Genomic DNA, 26,977 nt, shown 5'->3' on the forward strand with positions numbered 1-26,977 from the left:
ATAATACTCCGTAACAAATTGTCTAGATTGATTATGCATGATTTACACAGGGCTTGCCCCCCCCCCACACACCCACGCCCTCTCCCATATCCATACTATAGTCATGTGTGCTAACCTAACACATGCGCAGAAGGGTGATTTATATGCACGCTGGTGATGCACCCATGTAAACACACTAACTTGAATCTACCACTGCAAAATCCAACATGGCGTTACTCTCAACTTGAGATGAGACACGGTATACTTACTGCTGAACTCGGTAGTGACATGAGTATACTTTCTATTCTGGCTCCAGGTGTAAATAATCCAAATTTGGTACCTCTGTCATAAACTAGGTTGAATTCAACATATCTAAAAAGAGATCAAACAGAAACAGAGTATATCTTTGTACACATCAAACAATTGAACACTGAATGCTATGTGGCAATCTGGGGGCAACAATTTTATCCTTTACCATCATTTAAGTCTGAATGCATTCTTATTTGTGACCGTCCACCGCAAATGAGCCCAGAAGTCGGCCCTTCATAAAGTTTAGATTTTTACAGATTCGAAAAGACCACACCCGAAGCTTCAAAATGGCACTTCGACTAACTTTGTATGATATCCTGAAATGAAGTTACATTTCTTCAAAATTTGCCTTACAACAGAGCACAACACTGAAAAAACTGCACTTATAGTTATCAAAATTCTGTGATTTCTGTTTAACCAGCTCCATAAAATGTCAATATTTAATTATTTTTTAGTTTTGTATAGCTGTGTCACTCTGCAGCTGTATGAGAAGTATGAAATATTTCAAATCTGTGAAAATCTAATTTTTCTCAAAATATGAAATTTTTGGATATTTTGCACTGTAGCTCAAAATCACATTTTCCAACTTCTGGGCCCATTTCTGGTGGATGGTCACATTTGGCTTAAATAAATCAATTTATGGATCACACTTTTTGATGAAAATATTGTAGTGGAACTGGCCTTTTGGTATAAGGTCCGATCGGTAAACTAAAGGCTTAAGAGGTGGTGGGTCTACAGACCATTTTGTACATTACACTGGCAGTGTCTTAGCTAGCCACCTGTCTGCCCGTCATTTTAGACGGGGACTTTGCTCCTGGGACGGGCAAAGTGAATGCCTTTTGACAGATGCAACATTCTAATTGTAGGTGTTGAGAAAGGCTGTTGACCTTCTTAGTGGACCAGATTTGCAACACATATTTGAACTCTTTGAACCCCCGATGTTCTGCAGAAGTCTGGTAAATGTTTTAAGTTTAAAGGTCAAATTAGGACAGGCAATGTTATTCAATTGATGGGCAAACCTCAATTTCTAGCTAAGACCCTGGGCACTGGCTAAATGAGTCACATACAAATTAGCCTCAGATATAGGCCTACAGAACAGGAGGCTCAACACCTTTATTGTGACATTGGATTCAAAGTTTGACACATACCTTCCTCTCCGCAAAAGTTGCCACTGTCTGAAAAACAAAGTATAAAAAGATAGCTATTGAGGTTACAACACGGTTACAACATATTGCAAAATTTACAGAAAAAAAAATGGAAATAGAAATAATAATAATTTAATAATTTGTATTGTATATCTTAATTTTTCAATCCAAGGTGTCATTTCAAAATTCAGTTTCTCCAAATGAAAATTTTACAATTGAATGCAAAGATGTTTATACAGTTTCAGTTTAAGCAAAATAGTTCAAGAAACTCAATTTATGACTAGAATTATGCGGTTCATAATTAAGGTGGTCTCTACACAATGGTATATAAATAACAAGGTTCATAAGGTAAGGTTTGAAAATACATATAAAATGGAATATGCAAATAAGCTCATTAATATTCATAAATATGCAAATAACATGACACAAAACTATACAGCACATCAGGCCACCATTTACTATCACCATTCCAAGTTTGATGTTGATCGGTCATTGTGTTTAAAGTACAGAGTGGATTAATGGTTTTGCTTCTGCCCGGCTGAACAGACCAGCCAACCATGCAGCCAACCAGTTATGAAAATTAGGCTGTAAATTATGTGAATACCACTAGGAGACAATACAAGATTGGGTCGTCTGCTGATCGATGATCTATTTACCTTTCAGCATATCCATATCCATCATCTTTGTGTTTGAGGACAATAGGAAGGTAGCATGGAGCCACTGCATTGGCACATTCCTGCAAAGATAACCTCAGAATTAAAGAAGGAGAACCGGGACTCCCTATACTGCCACATACAATCGCGCCATCAGCTATGGGGAGAAAATTGGGGGTATTTTTTCCACACATGCAGACTAACAACACTACCGGGGGTCGACTCATTAATGCACCACAGTCTAGCATTTTATTACTCAGCTATCTTGACTACACTAGCTTTCAGTGAAGTACAGGAGTTTTTTACTCTGATTGATGTTGATGCGAGCGCCCTGTTAATAAGCAACATACGCGGAGCTTTGTGTTCCCTTCAAGAGCGCCAACCAACGCTTTTACGTGTAATTGGCCAATCAGATTATCGGTTCGCTGTTTTGATGGTCAGACAACTGAATCAGCCGATCAGAACCCCACTTCCATATTCACGCTATGCACGCTATCAAAATGTAAACAAGTGCAGTCTTCTATGATGTAATTTTATCAGTTTCGCCATCGAGCAATGATTAAAGGAGGAAATAGGAAAAGTGATCCAGCCCGGGAATTGAACCCAGGACCTCTGGTTTACGAGACCAGCGCCTTAACCACGGGAGCTTCATGAATAGGCAGACTGGGAATTCAACCTATAAGCGGTCACTTAACCATACCTCCTTCGCGCAAGTCATCCCAATGTGGCTCGGGCTTGACAAGCGTAAATAGAGCCGTCCTCACTCTACAGGGACATAACATGATAAAAATGCATCATAGTTTGCTTATTCCCGTCAAAAAAAGCCACTGTTTTTCAAGTGCAGTCTTTCTTTACACAAGTGGACTGTGAGTCTGTGAGCCTGTGATGTGGGTTCACACAGCAGCTCATCTGAATTATCTTTGTTAAATTTGATATTCCCAAGCAACGGAAATCATGTCCTGATCAGAACACATTTACTTAGTTCTCTGAGTTGATACAATTAAAATTTGTTCGTCAAATGAGTTAGTTAACAAAATTAATTATCAAATCTTGTTTTAACGAATTTTATATACCAGTTATATGCTACAATCATTTCCATGACCTACCTTTACAAATGCAAATGCTTCCTCTTGTGACGGTGTGTCCAAATCATCAAAGAAAATACCACCAACTCCACGACGCTCTCCTAAACAAATTTGAAAACACAAATACCAGATATCACTATTCAGAGATGACGACCAAGTAATATGGCACAACAATTAAGCATTATTTTGCGAGCACACTGAAGTTTATTGCGCTATTTTGTGTTGCTCGCTGACTGAAGTATGAGCTGGCTGAGAAGGAGCTACCATGTGTGAGTATAATTTGAATAATTTTCGATTGTATTGATTCAGCATTGATCGGCGGAATATGACTTCAATATGACTCATATTCCCCATATTAACCTATGCTGTGAAGCCTGGACTCTGAAGAATACAGACACCAAAAAAATCACAGCCTTTGAACTATGGTGCTACCGTTGCATCTTGTGTGTCACTTGGCAAGAAAAACACACTAATGAATGGGTCATTGCACAGATTGATCCAAAATTAAGACTCTTGGCAACTGTAAGAAAACACAATCTCCAGTACTTTGGTCACATAGCAAGGGGCAGTGCATGATATCTTGCTAGAACCCTGCTGCTTGGATCAACAAAAGGCAACCAAGGCAAAGGATGTCAAGGCAGATGATGCGGACGTCCACGTACATCATGGGAATCAAACATCAAATCCTGAATGGGAATGACCACATACACTGCGTCCCAAGCCGCACAAGACAGATGCAAATGGAGGCTCATCACAAAACTGGCTGCGACCCACCCCCATGATGAGTCTGGTACCTGAGTGAGTGAGTGAGACATACCCGAGTCTGGTACCCGAGTGACTGAGCAATTTAAATTGGCTGCTAAACTTACCTCTAAATTGGATGACAAAGTAGTCATCACACCATTTCTTGAATTTACCATAGTAGCTAAGATTATGTGTATCACAGGCTCTCTTTAGTGTTCTATGGAAATGTGTTACATCCTGCAAACAGAAAGAAATATACATAATGATGAAAAATCTAATTTATAACACAAGTCATAGTAAATTGAGGTGGCATACCGCTTGCTAATTCCATGTCCTTTAAGGGTGGTCTTAACCCTGGAATTATGGAAACTTTCGGGCTTCATAACTGCTAAATTATTAGTCTAAAGAATATAAAAGTATACATTTTAGACTGGAAATGACTTGTTGAATTCATCTGTGAGGTCCAATTTGGGCCAAAATGCTCATTTTTGGAGAAAATCCGAAAAAACGGGTTTTTTGGCCCAAATTTTTTCGCTGTAAAGTAACAAAAAAATTGTTTGGCCAAAAAATGTTTTTATTAATTTTTAAAAACTAGATAAAAATATCTAGGGACGGTTTTTTATTTTTTTTGAATTTTGACCAACAAAAATGGTCAAAAAATGCAAAATTTTCAAAAAAATCATAAAAAAGTCTGATTTTCACCCAAATTTCAAATATTTTTGGTGAAGTTGGTCAAAATTCAAAAAAATGAAAAAACAGTCCCTAGATATTTTTATCTAGTTTTTAAAAATTAATAAAAAAAAAATTTTGGCCACACAATTTTTTTGTTACGTTACTAAAAAAAAATTTAAAAAAACCCGCTTTTGGGGATTTTCTCCAAAAATGAGCATTTTGGCCCAAATTTGACCTCACAGATGAATTCATCAAGTCATTTCCATTCTAAAAATGTATACTTTTATATTCTTTAGACTAACAATTTAGCAGTTATGAGGCCCGAAAGTTTTCATAATTCCAGGGTTCAGACCAACCTTAAATGTTTGCATGCCTGTGCAGTTTCTATGACTAAAAACTAAAAAAGCAAGATGCAGTGGCAGTGCCACAAGGCACAGTGTCATCGCCCGATATCTTCATGGCAGAAATCGCAATGGTAGGTTGAATCCACAGCTACGCATGGCCATTTTGTTCCGACCTGTTTAATAGTTTTGAGACGCATAATGAGCCGAGGGACATCCGACTAAGACTACTGACAATAGCCTGGTAATTGACCTCTCTGTGTGTGAGTGAGCATGTATACGCCATGAGGTCGTCTGATTGCCTCCAAGAGTGAGTGCAGCTAGCCTACGCTGCGCTATAGTTCGGCACATATAAAATCAGAATTTTTGTCAGTTTTTTAGTTCAAGACGCACAGTTCTTTCTCAAGACGCAAGCTAACGACTATCATATCCGTTCAACACATATATTCAAGTGCAAGGAACAAAATCTGGCTTCTTTAGAATAAATAAATTATGGGAGATATTCATCATTTTCTACCCCGGTATCCAAAGATTTATCGTCTGAATATCAAATCGTGCATAGCACATTCACATGTATCGATCCCGGGTATTGATTTTAGTATCTCTGCTGTATCAAGTAATTATTAGCCAGGTGATGTCGGTGTGCAAGGGGCATGGGGAAAATGATCCCCCCCCCCTCAGAACTCTTACTCCCGCCAAAGTAAAAACCCCAAATTAGCAAACTTTTCCACTTTTTGCACCAATTTTGTGCAATATTTGTTGATTCCCCCTTAAATTCACATTGACCCCCAATGCCCACCCAAAAAAAAACACCCACAAATTAATACTGATCCCACCTCTGGCAAGATGTATGGTCATATTGCAAAAGAGCAGGACCTGAAAATTAAACAAAAATCAAGAATTTCAACTTGCTCAGAAAATCCACAGCTTAAAAACAAACCATTTTGGTCTTTGGTGAAGCAAATGTTGGTGTGAATGTTGATTCAGACATCCTTGTGTTGATAGCATACACACAGACATCTGCTATCTGTGCTGGGAATCACAGACTGTCTGTATTAGGGGTGTATATGTATGTGCACAAGTGCACTTTTAGCCACTTACCGTTTTGTCTAAATAGTATGGAGTCAAATCAGTTCCTCCCCCAAACCACCATATCTTCTTCCCATCCTGCTCCACTTCAAAATAGCGGTAATTAAAATGCATTGTGGGAATCATAGGATTTCTCTGAAAGTAAAACAGTAGTGAGAGAAGATTTGAAAATCTGGTGGCTCTTAAAAGAGCTGTTGAAAAATTAACCTGCTACAAGTGTTTCGAGCAAAGCACAGATATGTATGTAAGAGTAACAATAGTTCAGATGTAAACTAGTGTGATAGAGGGTACCAGCATTAATCCATAGTAGGCTTTTTACACATCACTTTGATAACAATGCATAATCTGCAGGCCTTGTCATCTAGATTTTAAAGGCGAGTAGTTAATCACTCGCTAGCATGATGCTAGGCGAGAGGTCGAATTTTCACCACTTATTTAGGTATAGGCCTACTAGTAATCAAGTAGAGCTTCCGTCTTAAAACGGTATCGATGTATATTTATGTTGAAGTGCGCACGAAGCGCGCCAAAATTTATGACTTTCTCTGCTTGGAGGGGTACAGAATCGATTAAATGCTGAATTGGCTGATTCGATGGCTGATTTTGGGAGATTCGCAGCGAGTGATATTTAGTGCCTATGGCGAGTGGAAAAACGCTCACTACAAATCGAGTATGGGCGAGCAAGAGCGATCGCTTGCCTCAAACGGCAAGGCCTGATCTGCATAAAGTATGCTCCAAACACTGCACAAAAATATTAAATCACATCTGAATACTCAATTTGTTAGAATTATAGTCAGAAAATTATTCGTGCCTAAGTTAAAATTCATTCTACAAAATATATTGTATAATTTTCTGAAGCACACCCTATTAATCTGTAGTTAGTATAAATAAAAACTAATGAATAAATTTTGCATTTATACAGCCCATTTTTACAGAGGTTTCAAAGTGCTGTAATTTCACTGCTGGTGAATCATCAGAATCAGATCGCATCAACTATACTTTGATCAGCTCGTAATTGGCGGGCCTTATAACATCGCGGATTAATATCTTTCAAACATGTCATAAGCATGAAGCGATGAAATGTAAACGACCATGTGCTTCCATTTTTGAGGGTATAGCCAAGCATATATATTGCAATAGTTGACATGGTTAAATCACCGCACAGTGTTGACAAATGATGACCATGACTGTCTTAGAATTAGGCCTAAAAAAGAAAAATTGTTTGATTGGCATAACATTAAAAAAAATTTAGGGTAAGTAGGTTGGAATTTTTTTTTTTACTTTTTAAGCTGTAAATTTCGTTTGATAAAGTCTTTGGAACTTTTTTTCTTCTTTTTTTTTTTAATTTATCTATTTTTATTTATTTTTTTAATTTTATTATTTTTTTTGCAAAAAAAAAAAAAAAAGTTAGGGTCGGGCCTACTTTTAGGGTAGGTCGGGATTTTTTTAGGCCTTAGTGGTATACACATCTAAAACATTTGTACTAAAAACACTGCAATGATACAAAATGTTGTTTGTTTGTTTGTTTTTTTGCTTCTACAAAAGTTAGCAAATTGTCATTTTTCTACTTAAACAAACAGGGATTTGATCAGGAGACAGAATGAAGATTACGGAAGAGCTCCCCCATTGATCAACTATGTCTAGATGGCGATGAAGAAGATTTCCAAGAATTACTGACATCCTTGGTCATTGTTTCCAATCTGTTCAGACTTGGATTGATTGATATCTTTGAGCTACGCCAATTGTTTTTGGACTTTAGAGCGTGCTTAATGACCAATGATCCCGGCCTTGGCTTAATTTTTTTTTCATGTAGATTTTACTGATATAAACACATCAAAAGAAATAAGTCCCCCTCTGAACATGTCGTCATAACATTGTAAGGTTTCGTTTTGTACCAATAAAACTAACTTTGAAATAATTATATGACTGGTTACTAAGTGCTGTGTAAAAATGAGAGATTTCCATGACTTCAGGGCTGAATGAGCCTAAATTGAAGACAAAAACTGCCCTTTTCAAAAGTCACAAAGTAGGCCTATGCTTGTCACAAAAGTTGATTCATGGCTTGTTACTAATGGAAAACCCCATGTGTTTGAGTGCAATTTAAAATCCTCACCAAGTGAACATTTACTGTAATGTGTACCAATTCTTGAGCATTCAGCCATGCAAATCCCCTTGGTGCAGAGTTCAGCACAGTGAGTTGTAAGATGGCCAGTTCCATTCCTTGTCCCAATACGCCTCGCAATTAACAAGCATAGGCCTATTTTGTGACTTTTGGAAAGGGCAGTTTGTCTTCAATTTGGGTTCATTCAGCCATGAAGTCATGGACATCTTTCATTTTCACAAAACACTTAGTAAACAATCATATAATTATTTCTAAGTAAGTTTTATTGGTACTAAGTTTTACTTTACGATGTTATGACAAAATTTTCAGAGGGGAACTTATTTCTTTTGATGTGTTTATAAGTAACATAAGTAACTGCAGGATGCCAAGAGTTAGCAAGGGAATAAACTGTCAGTATGATAGATCAAAAATACCAATAGCAATTGAAAAAATCCTATCTGGTTCACAGTCTATTAATAGAGCATCAAAAATATATAAAATCTCTTACTCAACACTGTGGGACCGCACATCAGGGCCGATTGAAATAGAATGTCTTTCTGGTACTGAGGAACTGAGATTAAAACAATATTTAATCTCATGCGCTGAGCTTGGAGTGGGCAAGTCAAGAGAACAGGTGAAGGAGTTGGCCTATGTGTATCTACAGGGACCCCAGTAGGAGTCATCATGCTGAAAGGTTAACAAAACAGGCTGCTGGTAATAGTTGGTACTACGCCTTCATGACCAGACATCGTGAACTCAGTTTAAGAACCCCAAGAAATTGTCTAAAAGTAGAGCAAAAATGACCAATGAAAGCATACTGAACAATTTCTATGATGTATTGAATCCCTATCTTCAGGGAAAGTCAATCAACCTTGTTTGGAACTGTGACGAATGCGGGGTACCTTTAAGACCACACAAAGTGGTCGCCAGCAGAAAGCAAAGATCAATATGGTCTACAAACTCAGGTGACAAAACAAATATTACCATCATGGGTCGGATGTGGCTCTGCTAGTGGAGTTATGATGGACCCAATAGTAATTTATAAGAGAAAAAGGATCAACCACTACTTAACAGCATCCACACCAGAGGGTTGGATGGTTAAATTTAGTGCGAGCGGGTGGATCAACAGTGTATTATCTGAGCAATGGTTTGAACACCATTTTATTCCTTACATCAACACTCGATGTCAGACCAGTAACATGCCTCGACTTTAAAGTTGTACTATTGTTAGACGGCCACAAATCTCACAAAACACTATACACCTTGGAGCTAGGAGTGGCAAATAATATTCAAATTATTTGCCTCCCACCAAACACAACTAACTTGCTTCAGCCACTAGATGTGAGCTTCCTTAAATCATTGAAATCCAAGTGGGACAGAGTAAACGAAGAATATTGTCGAAACAACAACGGAAAGTTTGTGACCAAGCATACGTTTGCTCAGATCTTCAAAGAAGCGTGGAATCAAGCAGCCAATCTAGGAACAGTGTCAAATGGTTTCATTACATTGTAGGATTGGAATCGCACCATTCAAGAGACTGACTTTAAGCGACATTTTAAAGGACAAGACACTATCACCAGCCATGTGCTTAGGCCCATGAAAGTCAATTCCGAGTTTATCGTCACTTTTTTTTGCCAGGTTGGTGAGGTGACTTTTTCATTTTTCATTTTTCATTATTTCACCAGATTTCATTATTGACCTAAAATGTGTGTTGATTTAAAGCCAAACTCATTTATGTGATTTATAAACATGTTTTTCATATGGGTAAGGACTAGAAAAGTTGGAAAAGAGCCTGGTTTTGCTTCCAAGTTATGAATATATGTTTTACAAACAAAAATATATGTTTCCAATTGCTAAAACTGGTGAAAACACTGATACTTTGAAAATAATGAATTATTTTGGCATTTTTGAAAATTTGACGAGGGTATTTTTGGTTTCCAAAAAGTGACGTGGGCGGGGGACGATAAACTCGGAATCGACTTTCATGCGCCTTAAATAGGCCACTGGCGTCTCCAGATGCAGCAGATACAACTGCAAGCACATCAAAAACTAACCCTGTTGCACTATTACAACATAATGGAGGTGGAACTGACAACCAAGTGGTTGTAGCTAGCAGAGTGATTGAGCCAACTGATCCATTGCCACAGAATGTTATTTTTGGAACATTTATAGTCAGATCCATACATTATTTCACCCAATATTACCTAAATGTAACCTGAATAGCATTATGTATTCAAATAAGGTCCATGCAGTGTCGTACCTCCTTAAGATCAGTGTTGTTAATGTCCATGCGGTGTCGTGAACCCTTAAGATCAGTGTTGTTATCATTTGAAGCCAATGGTCATGTGTATAAGGTAAAAAGCACATAAATGTTGGTTTTTATTTAGAATGTTCGAAGACAGAGGAGAGAAAGGAAGGAAAAATGTAGTTGGTAACACAGGACTTTTTGCCCTGTCTGTGTATTTTTTTAAAACCGTGAAAGGTAGCGAACGTACCCGACATAACATCGTTTATTTGTTGAGTTCTGGGGATTTTATTGCGAATGTCCTGGATGAAATTATTTCATAAACACGTCAAAGTTAACGACCGTACCTGATACTGCTTTATACACAAAGTAATTTAGTATTGACAAGATAGCAACCGCACCAGAACGTTCGCTTCGGGTATGCTCGTTACCCTGTGTATTAAAATAAAAATGCACATAAACGACACTACCTTTGAATAAAAACTTGTCAACATGAGAAAGTAAAAGTTTTCATCTCCACCTTGACTTATTTATGTGTTAAAATATCAAATTTTCTTGCAGTGAATCAACCATGTTTATTATAAGCGCCTTTATACCCAACTGTCACTCACATTGACTTGACAGCAGAGGGCGTGTCATATTCTGGGTGACGAAAATACCCAACGGGTAGTGATCTTATCCAAAAAAGTATTGGTGGAATTTTGTCTTTTTTAACCAACTTAGAGGGATGAAGATGTGTTTTGACCAATCAGATACCTTCATTGAAAGTATGGCATCCCTAGGAACAAGACGATGCTGTGTGGCTCCATTGAACTAAATTTTCTCAGCTGAAATTTGTCTAACGCAACTATGTTGTAGCGACCATACCTGCCAATGGCGGGGGTCCAGGGGCCTGCTTAAGAGCCCCTGGTGGGGTCCAGGGGCAACAGCCCGGTGGGGGTTGAGGGGGCCAAGCCCCCTGAAGCTAGAGAGTTTCTACACTGTAAAAACCCTTATAAGCCCCTTCACAGAAGACATATTTTATAGAAAAACATCCATAAAGAACATAGTGAACAAGGCATTGGTTTTCCATGCATTTATAATATGTGCTAGATGAAGAGGTAAACATTAATTAGTGGTTTGCATATTAAGGATAACAAACTGTAATTTTTTCTAATTTTTTTCTAATTTTTTTCAAATTAACTGTGAATGATCCTAGCACTTCAGAATAGGTCCAGTGGTTCTCCAAAGTCGCCGAAAACTTACGAAAAGAAATAAAATTAAAATTAAATAAAAAAATCAATAAAAAAAATCGGAGTAGTTGGCAGGTATGAGATACCCGAAATTACCCTATATCATTATAATCCTTACCGGGTGAATGACACAGCTTACTCCTGCTGCGAAAAATGGTAATGTCTTACCCTGCTCCAGTTTTCTTCCTCTGGAAATGGAACAATAAACAGAACATACATTTTGTAACTTTTCCAAGCATTTCTCTCCAAATGCTCCTCAAAATAACTGTCTTTATTACATCATGGCGAGATGGGAAGGGTGTTTTTGATGCATTTAAAGTGGTGTAAAAAGATCTACAGATGCATCCCCCATTTTATCATATCAAAATGGAATAAGAAAAAAAGCTCATATTTTTCTCATAATTCCAGTCAAACTTAGGTCTGAAATATATTTCATTTAAATGTTCACCCATATTTTTATATGGGCCGTTACAAAATGTATAAAACATTTTTTTATTTCTCATATCAAAACCACTGGTGCAATTAAATCAAAACTTGGGAATCAGATTATTAGGCTTCAATGCGAGGTACAAAAAAATTTCGTTGCAATCATCTTTTATGGCATACATATGAAAGGTACGCAAATAAATAGCATGCACCAAGCAAGTAGAGCCTTGTTTTGAGATGACTGTACACAGGAACCTATACATATGCATTTCCTGTCGACCTTTGATCCCACATACCTAGCTCTCATCTGCTCAACAGCTTTCGGTGGTAGGTTGCCCTTGACAACTGAGATGTTGACACCGGCTCTCTCAAACACTTTGCCATCGTCCATGATACATGTGATGCCTCCGCCACCCTGGGGAGAGAATAAACTGTATATGTTATCTGAACGTATTATTGTGAGAGATTTTAAGATCTGGATCTTTTGCTCAAATTAACCCCATGAGAACTACCTGCCTATTGGTCAAAAAGGAAGTTTTTATTATTAATTGAACCAATCAGCAACATTGTTTGAATTATTTTACCAAACCAAAAATTTAGGGTGAATAATTTGCAAAGCTCCATTCTGATTGGAGATTAAAATGAAGATATCATGTAATTGACCAATCAAAGGCAATGTTAGATTGGTAGGTAATGCTCAGGGGGTTAAACAGGTTACTGCATCACATCAGAGATTGACCCAATTGACCTTAGTGTTTAGAATGACTGGGCTAATTGTGGGCTATGAATTGATTGTCCAAGACTTTGACAAGTTCGGTCTTAAAACTGGTTAGTTTTGTTGAAGCCAATATGCCAAGGGGCAAGTCATTCAAGGCTTTGGTGGTCCATGGGAAGAAACTTAGTTAGTGGATGCGAGTTCTTGTGTGTTTTTGAGTAAACATTGAGGTTTGGTGAGGTGTTCTTGCCACACAATATCTACAAGATTGTGGGAAATTTCAACTATCCAGATCAGTTGCATGATTGCGTGTCTTCCACTTCAAATCATTCAGCATTTCAGTGACGCTTGACTCCCTTGAATAGTCATTCATACACATCCTAGCTGCAGACCGTTGGATCATATGTGACTCCTGCCACAACTGAGCCCGGATGTCGCCAGTGCCACTATTGAGATATGCTCCATCGAACTTAACAATAAACAATAGGAAAGAAAGGATTTATTGACTGTTTTATTGATTTTCACTACTTAAATGTCAAGTACTATAGACATGATATACATCATTTTAAAGCTAATTTCAAGCAGAATATTTTGGTTGAATATCTCAAAAATGATGATTGGCTACATCCGGGCTCAGTTGTATGCGAGGAGTCACATATTTAGTCTTTGAGAATCTAGTTTTGTGATAAGATGACATGTGGCAGAGTCATACTTGGGTTGTACCAAGGAAAGGTACAATTTTGACTTTATATCACAAGAGTAGGACCTAAATATTCCTGTGGACAGGGTTCGCAGGTTTTTGCCGCAGGTGGAAAAAACCGCGATTTTAACCGCGGTTTTAACCACTTGGCAAAAACAGTTTTTGCCAGTTTTTGCCGGCAAAAATGGCAAAATTAAGTTACAAAAATAAGTTCCCGAGTGTAACAAGGCCAGATTTTGTAATTATAAGCAATATATTAAGAAATTAAGGCATGCGTTTTCATTGCTCAAGTGCAATTAACCGAAATGTGGCATGTATCAAATTCAAAACTTTTTCATTTTAAGGACTTAATGAGACAAAAAATATGTTGAATGATTCGTTAAAAGTTGTGTGTTACTGTTTATGAGCTTCCTGTGTCACTTTTTAATATTTGAGTGACTATATGTGAGTTTTTGCCAGTTTTTGCCATTTTTGCCGGTTTAAACCAGGCAAAAACTGGCAAAAACAGTTTTTGCCAGGTTTTTGCCACTTTGCCGGCAAAAACAGGTTTTTGCCGGCAAAAACCGAACCCTGCCTGTGGACAACCCGAAGCACCTTTTTGCAGCTGTTTGTGACATTATTAATATGACTGCCCCATTTCCTGTCAGATATTGGTTAGAAGCATTTGATACCAGTGCCTTTGATAGCAGACATCCAGTTTGCTCCTGGGTCAGGCAAAATAAATGTAATTTTTCCACTTAACCCTCTCCACGCAGGTGTCGATTGCAGACGACAAGATTCAAATTTTCTTTAAGGGGTACTACACTCCTGCCCAATTTTGTGCCTATTTTTGCATTTTTCTCAAAAATGATAGAACATTGGTTACAAGTAAGATATGTATATTATAGGGGCAAGGACTACAACTACTGCACTGGAAATTTTATTTCAGCACAGACAACAGTTGTGGAGTTACAGTCAAAAATGAGGGAAACCAATATTTGATCAATAAATCAATATCTACTTACCTTGAGTTGCTGAATTTTTAGTGCAGTAGTCCTTGCCCCTATAATATGTATATCTTACTTGTCACCAATGTGCTATAATTTTTGAGAAAAAATCCAAAAATAGGCCCAAAATTGGTCAGGGGTATACCCCCTTAAAAATTCAACAATTTCAGAATCGTACACTTGTATGACCATATTTGTAATCAGCATGAAAAATGCATCAAAATGAGTACAAACAAGCCTAGTATTGGTTCAGTAGCTCTTGAGATAGCTCTTGGTATTTAGAGAAAATATCTCAAAACTTGGGACTTTTTTATGTTGAAGCCTATGGGCAACACACAGAGGATTAACATTTGGAAGTTGTATATCCATCATTAATTCTAACAAAAGCTTACCTCTTTTCTCTCCCATCTGTCTACTGTGAATTGTCTCTTGCCTTCTATTTCTTCCAGAGCACGACACAAATCAGCCTGCAGATATTATCAAAAAAAAGAAGATTTAAACGATCAAAAAGCTCATTATCAACTCTATTGTGGCAGGACTTTGATGTGTACTTGTGGGCAAAACTGTATTAGCAATAACTGTGGAATTCCTGTCTTTAAAGAAGTTCAATTGGTAAGGTGTTAGCTCAATTGGTAAGGCATTATACTTTGATCAGCCCATAATCGGCAGGTATTGTTAGGCTTTTACCACTACACCGAAAAGTAGACCTACTGTTAAGAGTGATATAGTTGACCTGTCTATATTTTGCGTTTTAAAGAAAGTAGACTAAGTATAGGATTTCAATTAACAGTTTGTGATGATTCTGGCGAGATGTCACAAGGCAATTCTCAAAATAAAATATATTGATATTAATCCGCGATGTTATAAGGCCCGCCGATTACGAGCTGATCAAACTGTAGACTCCGGTGCACTGATGCGTAATGGTGCGAGTTCTACCCCTTGTGCAGTCTCTGTTTATTCTTGTGCAATAATTAAGCTAAACTGATAATTCCCTTGGGCAAGGAACTGCTTAATTGTCTTGGTGACCCGTATGAGAACTCCTGAGAGCTGATCCTGGCTGTGATGGTTTATTGTGGTTTAAATAAGGCATGCACTTCTTAGCTGCAATTCCCTGATTGTTGATGGTTTATATGGTGTGCCGTGGGCCACAGTGGTGAGAGAATTCCTGTAAAGTGTGCTGAGGCTTGGGTCTATGCCTAGCACATTATATTAAATCACTGCACTTTTTTTTCAAAATAAACTAAAATCAGTCAGCTGTATTGGCAAATTGAAAACTCTTAAATAAGGTTTATACAGGACTACCAAAATGTGTCACAATGCTTTTCAATGGAACCTAAATTGTACTGCTTGAATGATGTTGCATCAAGGTCACACTTTTATTCCATGATATTGAAAGCATTGTCACACAACGTCACACTCCAGTTAACTCTCTCCACACGGGTGTCGACTGCACACGACAAGTTCCAAATTTCTTTAGAAATTCAAAAATTTCAGAATTGTACATTTTCATGACCATATTTGGAATGAGCATGAAAAATGCTTAAAAATAAGTACAAACAAGCCAAGTATTGGTTCAGTGGTTCTTGAGATAGGTCTTGATATTTTGAGAAAATATCTCAAAATTTTTCATGTTGAAGCCTATGGCTAGCACACAGCGCATTAAACAGCAGCGGTCTAGGCTTTACAATCAGATATGGCACATATATGTATAAGCTGTGCTTTATTCTGTGTATGATGGATAATTCTAAAAATAATGTGGTGGGAAAAAAATAGACAATTGCATTATTTGTGGCACAAATCCATTGAGGGGAGCGTGGCCTAGCGGTTAAGGCATTAGATTGTGAATCCAAGGGTCGAGGGTTGAGGGTTCGAATCCCAGGTCCGACTGAGCTCGGCTGGCTCTTTGTGTCCTTGAGCAAGGCACTTCACTCTACTTGCTTAGTGCTTCGGAGGGCACTTTAAGCTGCCGGTCCCGTGTACATGTATTTCTGACATTTATTAAAGAACATCACATGCTATTCGACAAGAGCAGGGGATCATCCCGGTTCTGTTGACTGTACATCAAAAATATACTCATCTACTCTAGGTTCCAGAGTAAAAAATAAGTACAGCTTGTCTGTACGCAGTGCGATAATACTCATACATATGAGGGAGGCACTAATAAGGAAGAAGAAGAAATCCTAGTTTTTTGGCTCCAAATACGTTTTTGACATTGGGAGGGAAATAATTTTCATATGCGTGGTTTTGGTGGGATATCACACTTTTTTTTTTTAATCTGGGTATGTTTTTGGCCTCTAAAATTCGTCTGGTGTATTACATAGTGACGGATGTTAAACTTCGCCAGAAAAAAAGTTTTTGAGTTAGACATGATCAAAGAGTACGCCGATTTGTGATCAACCATAGCAGAACACTAACAAGTAAAATCCTCCAAAAGTTGCTGTATTTTAAAAAACTAGTATCTAAAGTATCTTGAAACATCTATCACATGAAGAATTATTCGCTATTAAATCAGTAAAATGATTACAAAGTTATACGCCAGTATGTAAAAACGTGAAAACGTTGCACCCTAACATCCGTCACTATGTCTTGCGCCAATATCGCGCACACTTATCTGGTCTCTCGTGTTGATCTATGGACATCCGTCACACATCCGTCACTATGTCTTGCGCATAAAAGTCGGATCAAGGAAGGACTTCAAGCATCCGTCGGTTCTTTACGCTTATTATTAAACGCTTTTTTCATGATAAAACCGACTCGTCAAGAGTGCCCACGACATACATGGCATATTGTATTTGAGTATTTACTCCTGATCTTACTAGTTCTCACTCTCATGATATAGCTAATCACACAAGCTGTAACTTCTTTTTACAAAACGCCAATGATTGTATTCAGTTTTTACCAATTTACACTGTATTATCTGTCAATTTGGAGCCGCCTCTAAACACCTCAAACATATTTTGATCATCTTTCAATAACCTACTCATTAAAAAGGATCATATTTTCATTTTTTATTACTTAATCATCCCTTTTATATTGTAAAGCTTTGAAATAATGTCTCTAAATAATTGTTAAATCAACTCAAACCATTAAAAATTTATTAAAAGTGATATTTTACTAAAATAATGATCCATTGAATATCTGCTCTACGTAAACGTTTTTGGTTTATACCCAGTTATCAACATCCGTCAAGAAATCATGTAGGTTTCAATGAACAATATTGAATTACGTACGTTCAAATTGAAAAATAATGTTTTTACATAGTGACGGATGTGACAGATACGCCATACAATTTAGTTGTTATTCCGAGTAAACGGCGTTTTACATTAGTGACGGATGTTTCGATACGTCACTATGTAAAACGTCGGGTAATGTAATATATCAACATCCGTCATTTGCATAATTATTTAACTAATTAATTATGCAAACTTGAGCTTCCAATCTTGGTAATATTATACTACTCACTATTTAAAATACATTGGTCAATTTTCATAAAAATGACAAAAATCAACATCCGTCACTATGTAATGCACCCGACGAATTGTGCATTTTGACAGACCCCAAAGTACATGTACTAGCTTACCTGTACTCCCATTATAAACAATTCCATTGAAGACTGCATACTGCTATCTGCTGCTAGTTTAGCCATTGGGGTGACAGGCTCAGCCATATACTTTCCAGTATCATTCCTGGCCTCCACTGTTTTTGCTATCACTACATTTTTCTTGGACTTTGGATGAAACAAAATATAAGGAATGCATTAGAAATGTTATTTTTTATTTTGTGTTTTCCTTAAATTGTTGCAAGAATAGATTCTCTGAATGAAATTATTATACTTAGAGGTCCATACAGTGATTTACTCATCAGGAGGATCATAAAAATTATCAAAATTAAGGTTTTGGAACCTTTGTTACTGTCATAGATGAGACATTTTAAACAAATCTGTAATTATTAGCTACAGGTATTTGAATGGGGCTTCAACTTTGTCAATATTGCTGTTTCCTTTGTTTTTTTGCCAAATTATTCATTTCAGAAAGACCTTAGAATGAAAACTTGAATGAATTATCCTTCACTTTTAGACAATTTATAAACACTTTTAATTTTGTTACCCTTATGCTGGGATCACTCACTGAATGGGCCTTTAATTCTCTAGGTTGATAGGATCAGGGGTATGAGTGACCACAGATAAAAAAGAAGCCTGAAAACAGACCTGTATGAAAAGTCTCAAACTTGAAAATTTGGAAAGCTCCTTAACTTTTTCTCTTGCCATCCCCCCAGTTACGCCAATGGTACACCCTTACCTGATGATTATAGACACCACATGCAAAGATCCCACCAACAGTCACTGCACCCACAGACAAAGTCCTGGCAAATGAAAAAAAAAAATATAACTATTAAAAAAATACCTTGAATACATTTCACACTTCACGACTATCCAGTGTAGATATTTAAATAATCTGAGGTACTCTGACAAAAACCTCTGGGTTGTGAGACAAGGCTACAAGTACCGGGAGTCAACATATGTAGAAGTTAATGTTAACAAATATTATGTCCTTTTCATAACATAATCTATGTACCCTCTACTAGTGTGAAACATGCATATTTAGCCTGCATTCCATGCAATATTCCTGAGCAAGCTGTTTACCATGTATGTGACATTTATGCAACATGAGGTTCCCTGTCCGTACAAAATGCACAGTGTATTTGGCGGATCATTTGAGTAGGTCCAGCGGCCAGCCATAGCATGGCAGGCGCAGTATATTATTCTGTTGAACAGATAATAACCCGGGGTACACCCATATATTGACATACGTCATGTGCCCATGAAAAGACCCCAGTATTTTTGGCAAATCCTACACCCAAAGACCCCGTTTTTTCAGCAGCCTACACTTTTTGAACAACAAGTTTTGTCTACTTTGTACTGTAAAATTGGGTAAAAGGGTATTTTTGATTGTCAATGATGTGAAATTTTGGGCGCTCACATATAAAATCACCGCATTTTTGATGTTGCCAACACCGAAGGCTTTTGTCTAACACACGCGTCGCGTCGCGTCACGTCACGTCGCGTCACGTCACGTCGCGTCACGTTGAAATGTTATCAAAAGTTCATAATAAATTATTAACTCCACAATTACCCTTATCTCCCCACGTGATAAATAGTCCGTGAAATAGTCCATGGAATTCCAGCTTTTCATCAATGCCGCAAAGCACAGCAAAGCTTCAATGAATAAAATAATCGGGATTGCTGGAACTACTTTTAAACCACAGCCCGTATCCTAGTTTAGTGTAGCCTCTTTTGCAGGCGGTGCGTTTTCGCTTTTCTCAAACTATGAGTGTGATAAAAACACGAGTAGCCTGCGACGGAGGCTATGTACAGTGCGCACACCACTAAATAATGCTCCCACTGAAACACACGTGAAAATGGCCTATCAAAACAAAATAAGCTACCTCATTCGCGTGTTTCAGACTTATAAAACATGTTAGCCATTTTTGCTGAATCTGTGAGGTATATGATGCGGTATTATTTGGTCTTCTTTGATGGCGGTGTAAATAGCTGGTCATATAATTCGCAGTAGGGGATATTTGCTCTCGTCTCGGTTGTCTTTTGCTCCTTTTTGCATTTGGCAACAAATGTTGCCGAATGCTTTCTTTCACCCGCATTTCTTTCTTCTGGCAACATTTCAAATCGCTATAACATCCACATACTAAGTTTGATTTTAACCAAACTTGGTCAGAATGACCACTGACCACTTCCATTTATGGTTTGTACCCCAATTTGACCTTTGACCTTGATTATATAGTTGAAAATGTGATTTTTATCAAAAAAAAATACTAAGGCTTCTAGACGATTAAGCCGATTTCCACCAAAATATTTTAGAAGAATCCCCTACCCATGCTTCATATAGGATGTACACAAATAAGGGGTCAAAGGTCATTTTCTTCTTTCTGGCAACATTTCAAAATGAGTCTAGCACCCGTATACTACATCGGATTTTGACCAGGCTTGGTCACAATAATCACTGACCACCCCCATTAATGTTGTGTGACCATGACCCTAATTTGACCTTTAATATGGCCAAAATGTGATTTCACGACATTTTTTTCACATGCCACAAACCTTGTGGGAAGCACAAGTGGGTAAGTGGCTACTAAGTTTCCTATATGGCTTCAAGGTCAAAGGTCATTGAGGGGTCATTTGTGTTAAAAGTTTGATCTCACTCCAGACTCAATGGATTTGATCCAAACCTAGTCCGAATTAATTAACCTTGACCTTGACCTGACATGTTGAATGACCTTGACCCACGTATGACTTTTGACCTGAAAACAGAGGTCAACAATAAATGTTACCAAAAATGTTTCCACGGTGACCCGATGTGCAATCTACCGTTGAGGGGCCAAAGGTCAAATAAAGGAATATTTTTTCATACAAATACAAGTAAATATTTTGCCATAGAAAAAAGTCATTTTTAAATAAATGATCGTGTCTGGAAATTCATGGAAGGTAAAATCGCGAATCTGTTTGCCCTTTTACGTGCATTTCGATGGGGCTTATTTGGTGGTGTGCGGCCGTCAGCAATCGCCACGCGCACGCCGATAACCATTTCACTGTGGGCCTGGGTTAATGACGGGTTCGATGCGGAAACACCCCGGGAAAAACTAAACGAAATCGTGAACTGATGACTTGTTTGTAACTTTTAAGAAGATATCAACGTGACGTGACGTGACGCGACGCCACGTGACGTGACGTGACGCAACGCGTGTGTTAGACAAAAGCCACACCGAATGATCCCCTTTTTTTTCTGAAAATTTCTACACCGATACATGTAGATCCTTGTTCAATTTTATTTCAAAGAGTTAAGTGAGAAAATGGACAATATTTTTACAGCATATAACACAGTGCTCAGCGATTTCAACTCAGCAAAACCCAAACCGAGCCATTATGTTGATGGCAGGAGATACCGTGCAGAAATGCCGTCAACATAAAAAATTCCTCTCTAATGACCATCTTGCTTTATTCTTTATACCACCAAGAGTCAAGAAGCTCTATAATGTGCAATATTTAATTTGTCAATATGGTTCTTTAGTGCAATAAGTTTTTCAACCATGAAAACAATAAGAGGAAAAAAAAGGTAATTAGACTAAATATGAAATAAAAGATGTGCTTGTGTTCAATTTTCGTTGTTACGATATTTGGATGGTTAGTCACTCTTGGCACCCCTGTCATCTTGCGCTCATAAGTTAAGTTGCTTTTAAGATGCGGAATTGAAACTTTGAGGACAATTACAAGAGGATGAATAAGTAATCCCTAAATAAATGACGGTGTTTTGTTGTACCTTCGAAAAAAATGTGATTCATTTCCTACATGAAATCTTTTTATGGGACACCCTGTATGATATGTGTGTACAAATAATTGGCAACACCAGGAGGGGGAATTAGTGCATTTTCAACATTTGGTTTTGTTCCCACCATCCCACCCCAAAAAAAAAAACCCCTTGGAACTATATACCATTTATCACACTGTCATGGCACTGCACAGTGACATCAGTGCATTTCATTGGGTGCAGTTTTAAGTTGCTAGCATTCGCTCATAAAAACACTGGATCTAGATGCGCATGCAAAACAGCTGCCTCAATGCATTGTCATCACACAGTGGCGTACACAGGGCTTTTTCAGAGGGGGCAAAGGGGGAGGGGGAAAGTCAAATTTCCAGCGGAAACTTTGATGTAAATGGTCAAAAATGGGCTAAAAATTACAAAAAAGGTCTCTCACGGGGGGGCAAGAAGGGAAAAGACTTCTCACACAGGGGTCAGCTGTACTCCTGGCAACGCCACATCTGGGTTTCACAAAACCTGAAATTTTTGCTGGTTTGTATCAGTATAGATCAATGTTACTTCAAATACGAGCATGTTCCAACTGAATGTACGTCTGGTTAAGAATGAGCAACATTAAATATTAAAAATATTTCACCTGCGACACAGTGTTTTGACCATAAATCCCGCAAACAACCTGCCGTGGTTTATAAAAGGATTAAAGCCATGTACGATCTTTTTTCAGAATTTACCTTTATTTTTTTCAAACCCGATTTTTTGGCATATTTGTAATACTTACACATGTTCTAACTTAAATCTATGAGCAAACTGTCAAATTCGCCCTATTTGTAGTAAAACGGGATCAAACCATAATTTTTTAGATTATGATTTTATGTCGGCCACGATCGCAAACCGCAGTCTCCAACAAAACTAGTTTGGTAACACTCCCTCCACATGCGGAGGGAGCGTATACCACTACTGGCCGCGTAGGAGACTAACTCTGAGGCCGCACTCGCTGTCCTAATCCAAATAGTGCGAGATGTTTCGAGTGATAGAGGTGAAGTTTATATGATGTTATTTCTTTGCAAATTCCCAATGTTTTTCGCGTCCAAATGTATTGGGAACTTTCATAATGATTGATTGCATATATCATTTTGGAAGAAAAAAAGAAAAATCTAAAAATTTAAAAAGATCGTACATTAATTAAGGCTTTAAAAAACGTTACCATTTTTCTGAGTGTCTGGTTGTTTGTAAAGAAATTAACAATGGAAGTTAAACTAAAAGCATTCGTGAAAATTATAATTCAATGTGTGCGACACGATTTTTTGAAAATACTGCAGATTTATCGGTTTTGACCGGGCCGGTAGCATTTTTTGTGCCGTAACCCCACCGGGGCCGTAACATCATCTGTCCTATGTCTGGTTCCATACAGCAATACGCAGTATTGCTGTCTGGTTAGCAGGTACGAATAATGCCGCGTGAATTGAGACGTCGGAGCCGGTCAAACACAGAGGACTAGCCTACATCCTGTATCCTACTATCACTCAAACAAGCAAATCTCTTCACGAATTCACTCACCTTGCGATCCTATATCATCAGTTGAAACAAACATCTAAGTTTCCAAAAACAACTTTGTCATTCCTCAAAACTACAAGTAACTTCATTAATAAAAAATTGAAATCCTACTATTACCCGTTATTGAAAATTATGTTCGATTTATGTCAACCAAAAGACCGCACGAGTCGAGTTCAGTTGACCAAAATGGTATCCGAGAAAAATAGATAGAGAAGCGACACTCTCTGCAAACTGCCTATACCGTGCTATACCGCAGCTGAAGACAGGCAATTACGCAAGCGTAAATGCGCCGCCAAGTCTTACATTGTACTACGATCGTGTAATGAGAAGATACCATAGAGTCCTACATAGAGATCTGAGGAAGAGACGGTCCGAATTGACCTAGTGACCTATAATTTATCCGACAATCACATTTTTAGAGTATAAGTCCGCCCACCGCTGTCAATCATTCTAATGAACAAATAAACAAGCTCTGGCAATGACGTAATCCTAATTATAAATGAGAGAATCACATTGTACATGTACTGTCTGCTGTACCATATGTCTTCCAACAAGTGCCGGAGTGTCGCGGGCCTGATGGTATCTGCTGCCTCCTGTCACCTCAGATATGACGTCAGTATCAAGCTGCTTATTAAATATTCATGAAAAGGTCACAATCGGTGGATCGGATTGGTTGAAATTAACGCCACGTTTTTGACCTTACAGGGGTAAGAGATATGCATATTCATGTATGAAAACAGCGATGCGGATATAGTATCATCACCGGGACTGAGAAATGCGACATTTTCGATGTTTGTACGTCAGGGAATTTCAGACACGGAGACTCCGCGGAGATTTCTGCAAATTCGTCCAACGGTAACCAAAGGGTTGGGGATCGCATTTTTAACTATCACTAAATGTTTCGGAATTGCGGTCGGCTAAAAAGTAGACAGTTTCGGGGACTGTAATTAGGTATGCTAGGTGAATTCAAATTTGCCATCAAACTGCATCATTTTATAAATATCAAATTAAAGCCCTTGAGTAAACAAAGCCAAAACTGAAAACCTTTTTTTCATAGCACTTTCCGTAGCAAAGATGATGCTCAATCCTACAAAATGTCAGGTCATGCAAGTCCATTTTGGTAGAAAACCTGCTCCCAACATGGAAGTCCGTATTTCTAGTCAGAATCTTGTGGTTGTTGATAAGGTCAAACTACTTGGAGTTATCATTGATAAGGATTTGAAATGGGAGGTCAGGTAAATACAATGTACACTAAGGCCAACAGAAAGCTGTTCATGCTCAGAAAACTGAAAGGAGCCGGGCTTGACAAAGAAGATCTCCTTACCGTTTACAAAGGTTATGTCCGCCCATGTCTAGAGTATGCTGCACCACTCTGGAGTGCTGGCCTCACTCAGCAGCAGGTGAACCACCTTGAGAAGATTCAGAAGCGTGTATGCCGTTGCATCCTTTCATCAGATTATACAACCTACTCTGATGCATTGGAAGTCCTCAACCTTCAATCTCTTGTGGACCGCAGAATTCATATCTGCAAGGAATTTGCTATCAAAGCTAGCAGCTCTGAAAGATTCTCAAGGTGGTTCCCTGCTCTAAGTTCAGATCAAGTATGCAACTCCGAAACAAGCAAAATTCAAACCATACCGATTCAAAACTGACCGATTCAAGAACAGCCCACTGCCCTATCTTACCAGTCTTTTAAATGAACTACCCTCCTATACTTCCTAAATTACTAATTTTTGTTGTGCTAGCTGCATTATTTTCATCCGTGTCCTTTAACTTTTATTAAAGTGCAGTTTAATAGCTTGTATATTCTCAGTAAAAACCTTTCACCAAAACAGTGTGCAATATTCATGTATCATTATAAAATTCAATCAATATGAAAGTTGTTTTTTGTGTGCAATAATTGAGCTCCCTACCAGTGCACTACTCTTACCTCTTTTTATGAATTTGATTTAAATTGTGTTTTTATAATTCCTTTTTCTTTTAAATATGTTTTTTTTTGATGTAGTAATATATTACTTTGAAATTGTACATAGATATATATTTTTATGTTGTGTATTATTTAATGTGTAAATTTTGATGTTTATAAATTGTAAATTGTGTCGCAATTCAGTGTTTTAATACTGCTATGACATTTAATAAAATATACCTGAAATATATACATCTTGTCAAAGATTGACTTTCATCAAAAAGATTCAGCTAGCAAAATTCCCCAAAACGGCATTTCAGGAGTGTTTCTAGATCTTAGTCTCATCATGATAGCAGTTTTTTTTAATGGAACTGCTATCAAAATCCCTCTAAAATTCCATGTGCGATTGTCTTATCACCATAAAAAATCATATATTTGGGTCAAGTGAAGTATAGAAAACATATTTATGTAGCTTTCCTTCTTCGGCCAGTTGTTTTAAATTTCTATGTAAATATGCATTGACATTGTCGGCGAATTTGGCTGACTAGCAAATGTGTTAACTAAGGTTTGCCTGGGATACCTACTGTAATTGGTGTAGATGTCACATTTTGAACAGTGAGCGATAAGTGACCAATTTGATGCTCAGCACAAGTGTTTATCTTTACTCAGGGTACATCTGTCCCTGGGCCCTGCCTTCTTCAGTAAGTTCAGAAAAGCGATTGCCGATGCAATGTGAATGTGACGTGATCCGATTGTACTCCTAGCGATTTATACCTAGTATGACATGCCCTTAAACATGTTTCATATAGTAAATATATTATGTCTACGTACGTCGGAACGTACGTACCTCAATACATACGAATGATACTGTACATGAATGATACAACAAGACTGCCAAATTCTGCAGTCAGTGCACTGCCACTGTGACTGACATGACATCCCGGTGGGTTCAGTCTTCACTGACAATGTGTACGCATGATGGTTCCAATTAGGGGTACTTTTCAAGAAATGTCCGCGGAATTTTCGAGGACAAAATTGTTCGCGATTGTCCAAATTAGGGGTGTTTTGGAGCAAAATTGTCCTTGAAATGAAAAATAGGGTGCATTTCTAGGACTTTCATCCACGTTTTACCACTACAGTTTTCGTTTTTTGTATTTTTTCTGTCCGTTTTTTAGTAGTTCCACACAAAAAATTGATAGGGTATTTTTTCCGATAAAATTGTCCTCATTTCCCCGTGAAATAGGGGGGAAATTCAAAAGCGTCCTTGAAATGGTAAAAATAGGGGTATTTATTTTGGAAAAATGTCCTTGATTCCTCGTGATAAGGGGGTGAAATGAAAATGTGTCCTCAAAATGATAAAAATAGGGGAGGTATTTGGGGGGCAAATTTTCCTTGATTTCGCGCAAAATAGGGGTAAAATTGCTGCAAATTTCCTTGATTCTCCGTGAAATAGGGGTCATTTTCAAATCCTGGAACGGTCATACGTCCTACCTTTTAAAATACAAACTGAACCCACCGGGCATAGCCATAGCAATACAATTTTTATCATAATCATGCACTGGATAGAAGTCACCCTGACCCTGCAATGTTTACAAGCGTAGGCCCTACATGGCGTGTGTATGGCCAGTTCTGAATTCTTACCTCAGCTTGACGAACGCATTCATGATTTTCTTGACTGCCTACTTCATGTATTTTCTTGTTTCAAGACAAAATTTTCGCTCAACAGGCAACAGCTGATCCAATCATCCAATTTTCTTTTCGATTCTATTG

At 37.8% G+C, this 26,977-nt stretch overlaps 1 protein-coding gene across 1 annotated transcript in view; it reads right to left on the minus strand.

The window, feature by feature from the left end:
- The window catches only part of LOC140157006 (oxygen-dependent coproporphyrinogen-III oxidase-like), a 32,936-nt gene extending 5,959 nt beyond the window's left edge, over positions 1–26,977 (minus strand). Inside the window, exons 1-12 of the mRNA XM_072180061.1 lie at positions 26,849–26,977; positions 18,718–18,781; positions 18,000–18,146; positions 14,812–14,886; positions 12,315–12,433; positions 11,711–11,780; positions 6,030–6,152; positions 4,041–4,152; positions 3,193–3,272; positions 2,090–2,169; positions 1,437–1,463; positions 249–351 (exon numbers count right to left, since the gene is read on the minus strand). Coding sequence (XP_072036162.1) covers positions 249–351; positions 1,437–1,463; positions 2,090–2,169; positions 3,193–3,272; positions 4,041–4,152; positions 6,030–6,152; positions 11,711–11,780; positions 12,315–12,433; positions 14,812–14,886; positions 18,000–18,146; positions 18,718–18,781; positions 26,849–26,871 — 1,023 coding nt within the window. The 5' untranslated portion in view covers positions 26,872–26,977. The remainder of the gene's footprint in view (positions 1–248; positions 352–1,436; positions 1,464–2,089; positions 2,170–3,192; positions 3,273–4,040; positions 4,153–6,029; positions 6,153–11,710; positions 11,781–12,314; positions 12,434–14,811; positions 14,887–17,999; positions 18,147–18,717; positions 18,782–26,848) is intronic.

This window comes from Amphiura filiformis, chromosome 7 (genome assembly GCF_039555335.1).
Source record: "Amphiura filiformis chromosome 7, Afil_fr2py, whole genome shotgun sequence".
NCBI classification, from domain to species: domain Eukaryota; kingdom Metazoa; phylum Echinodermata; class Ophiuroidea; order Amphilepidida; family Amphiuridae; genus Amphiura; species Amphiura filiformis.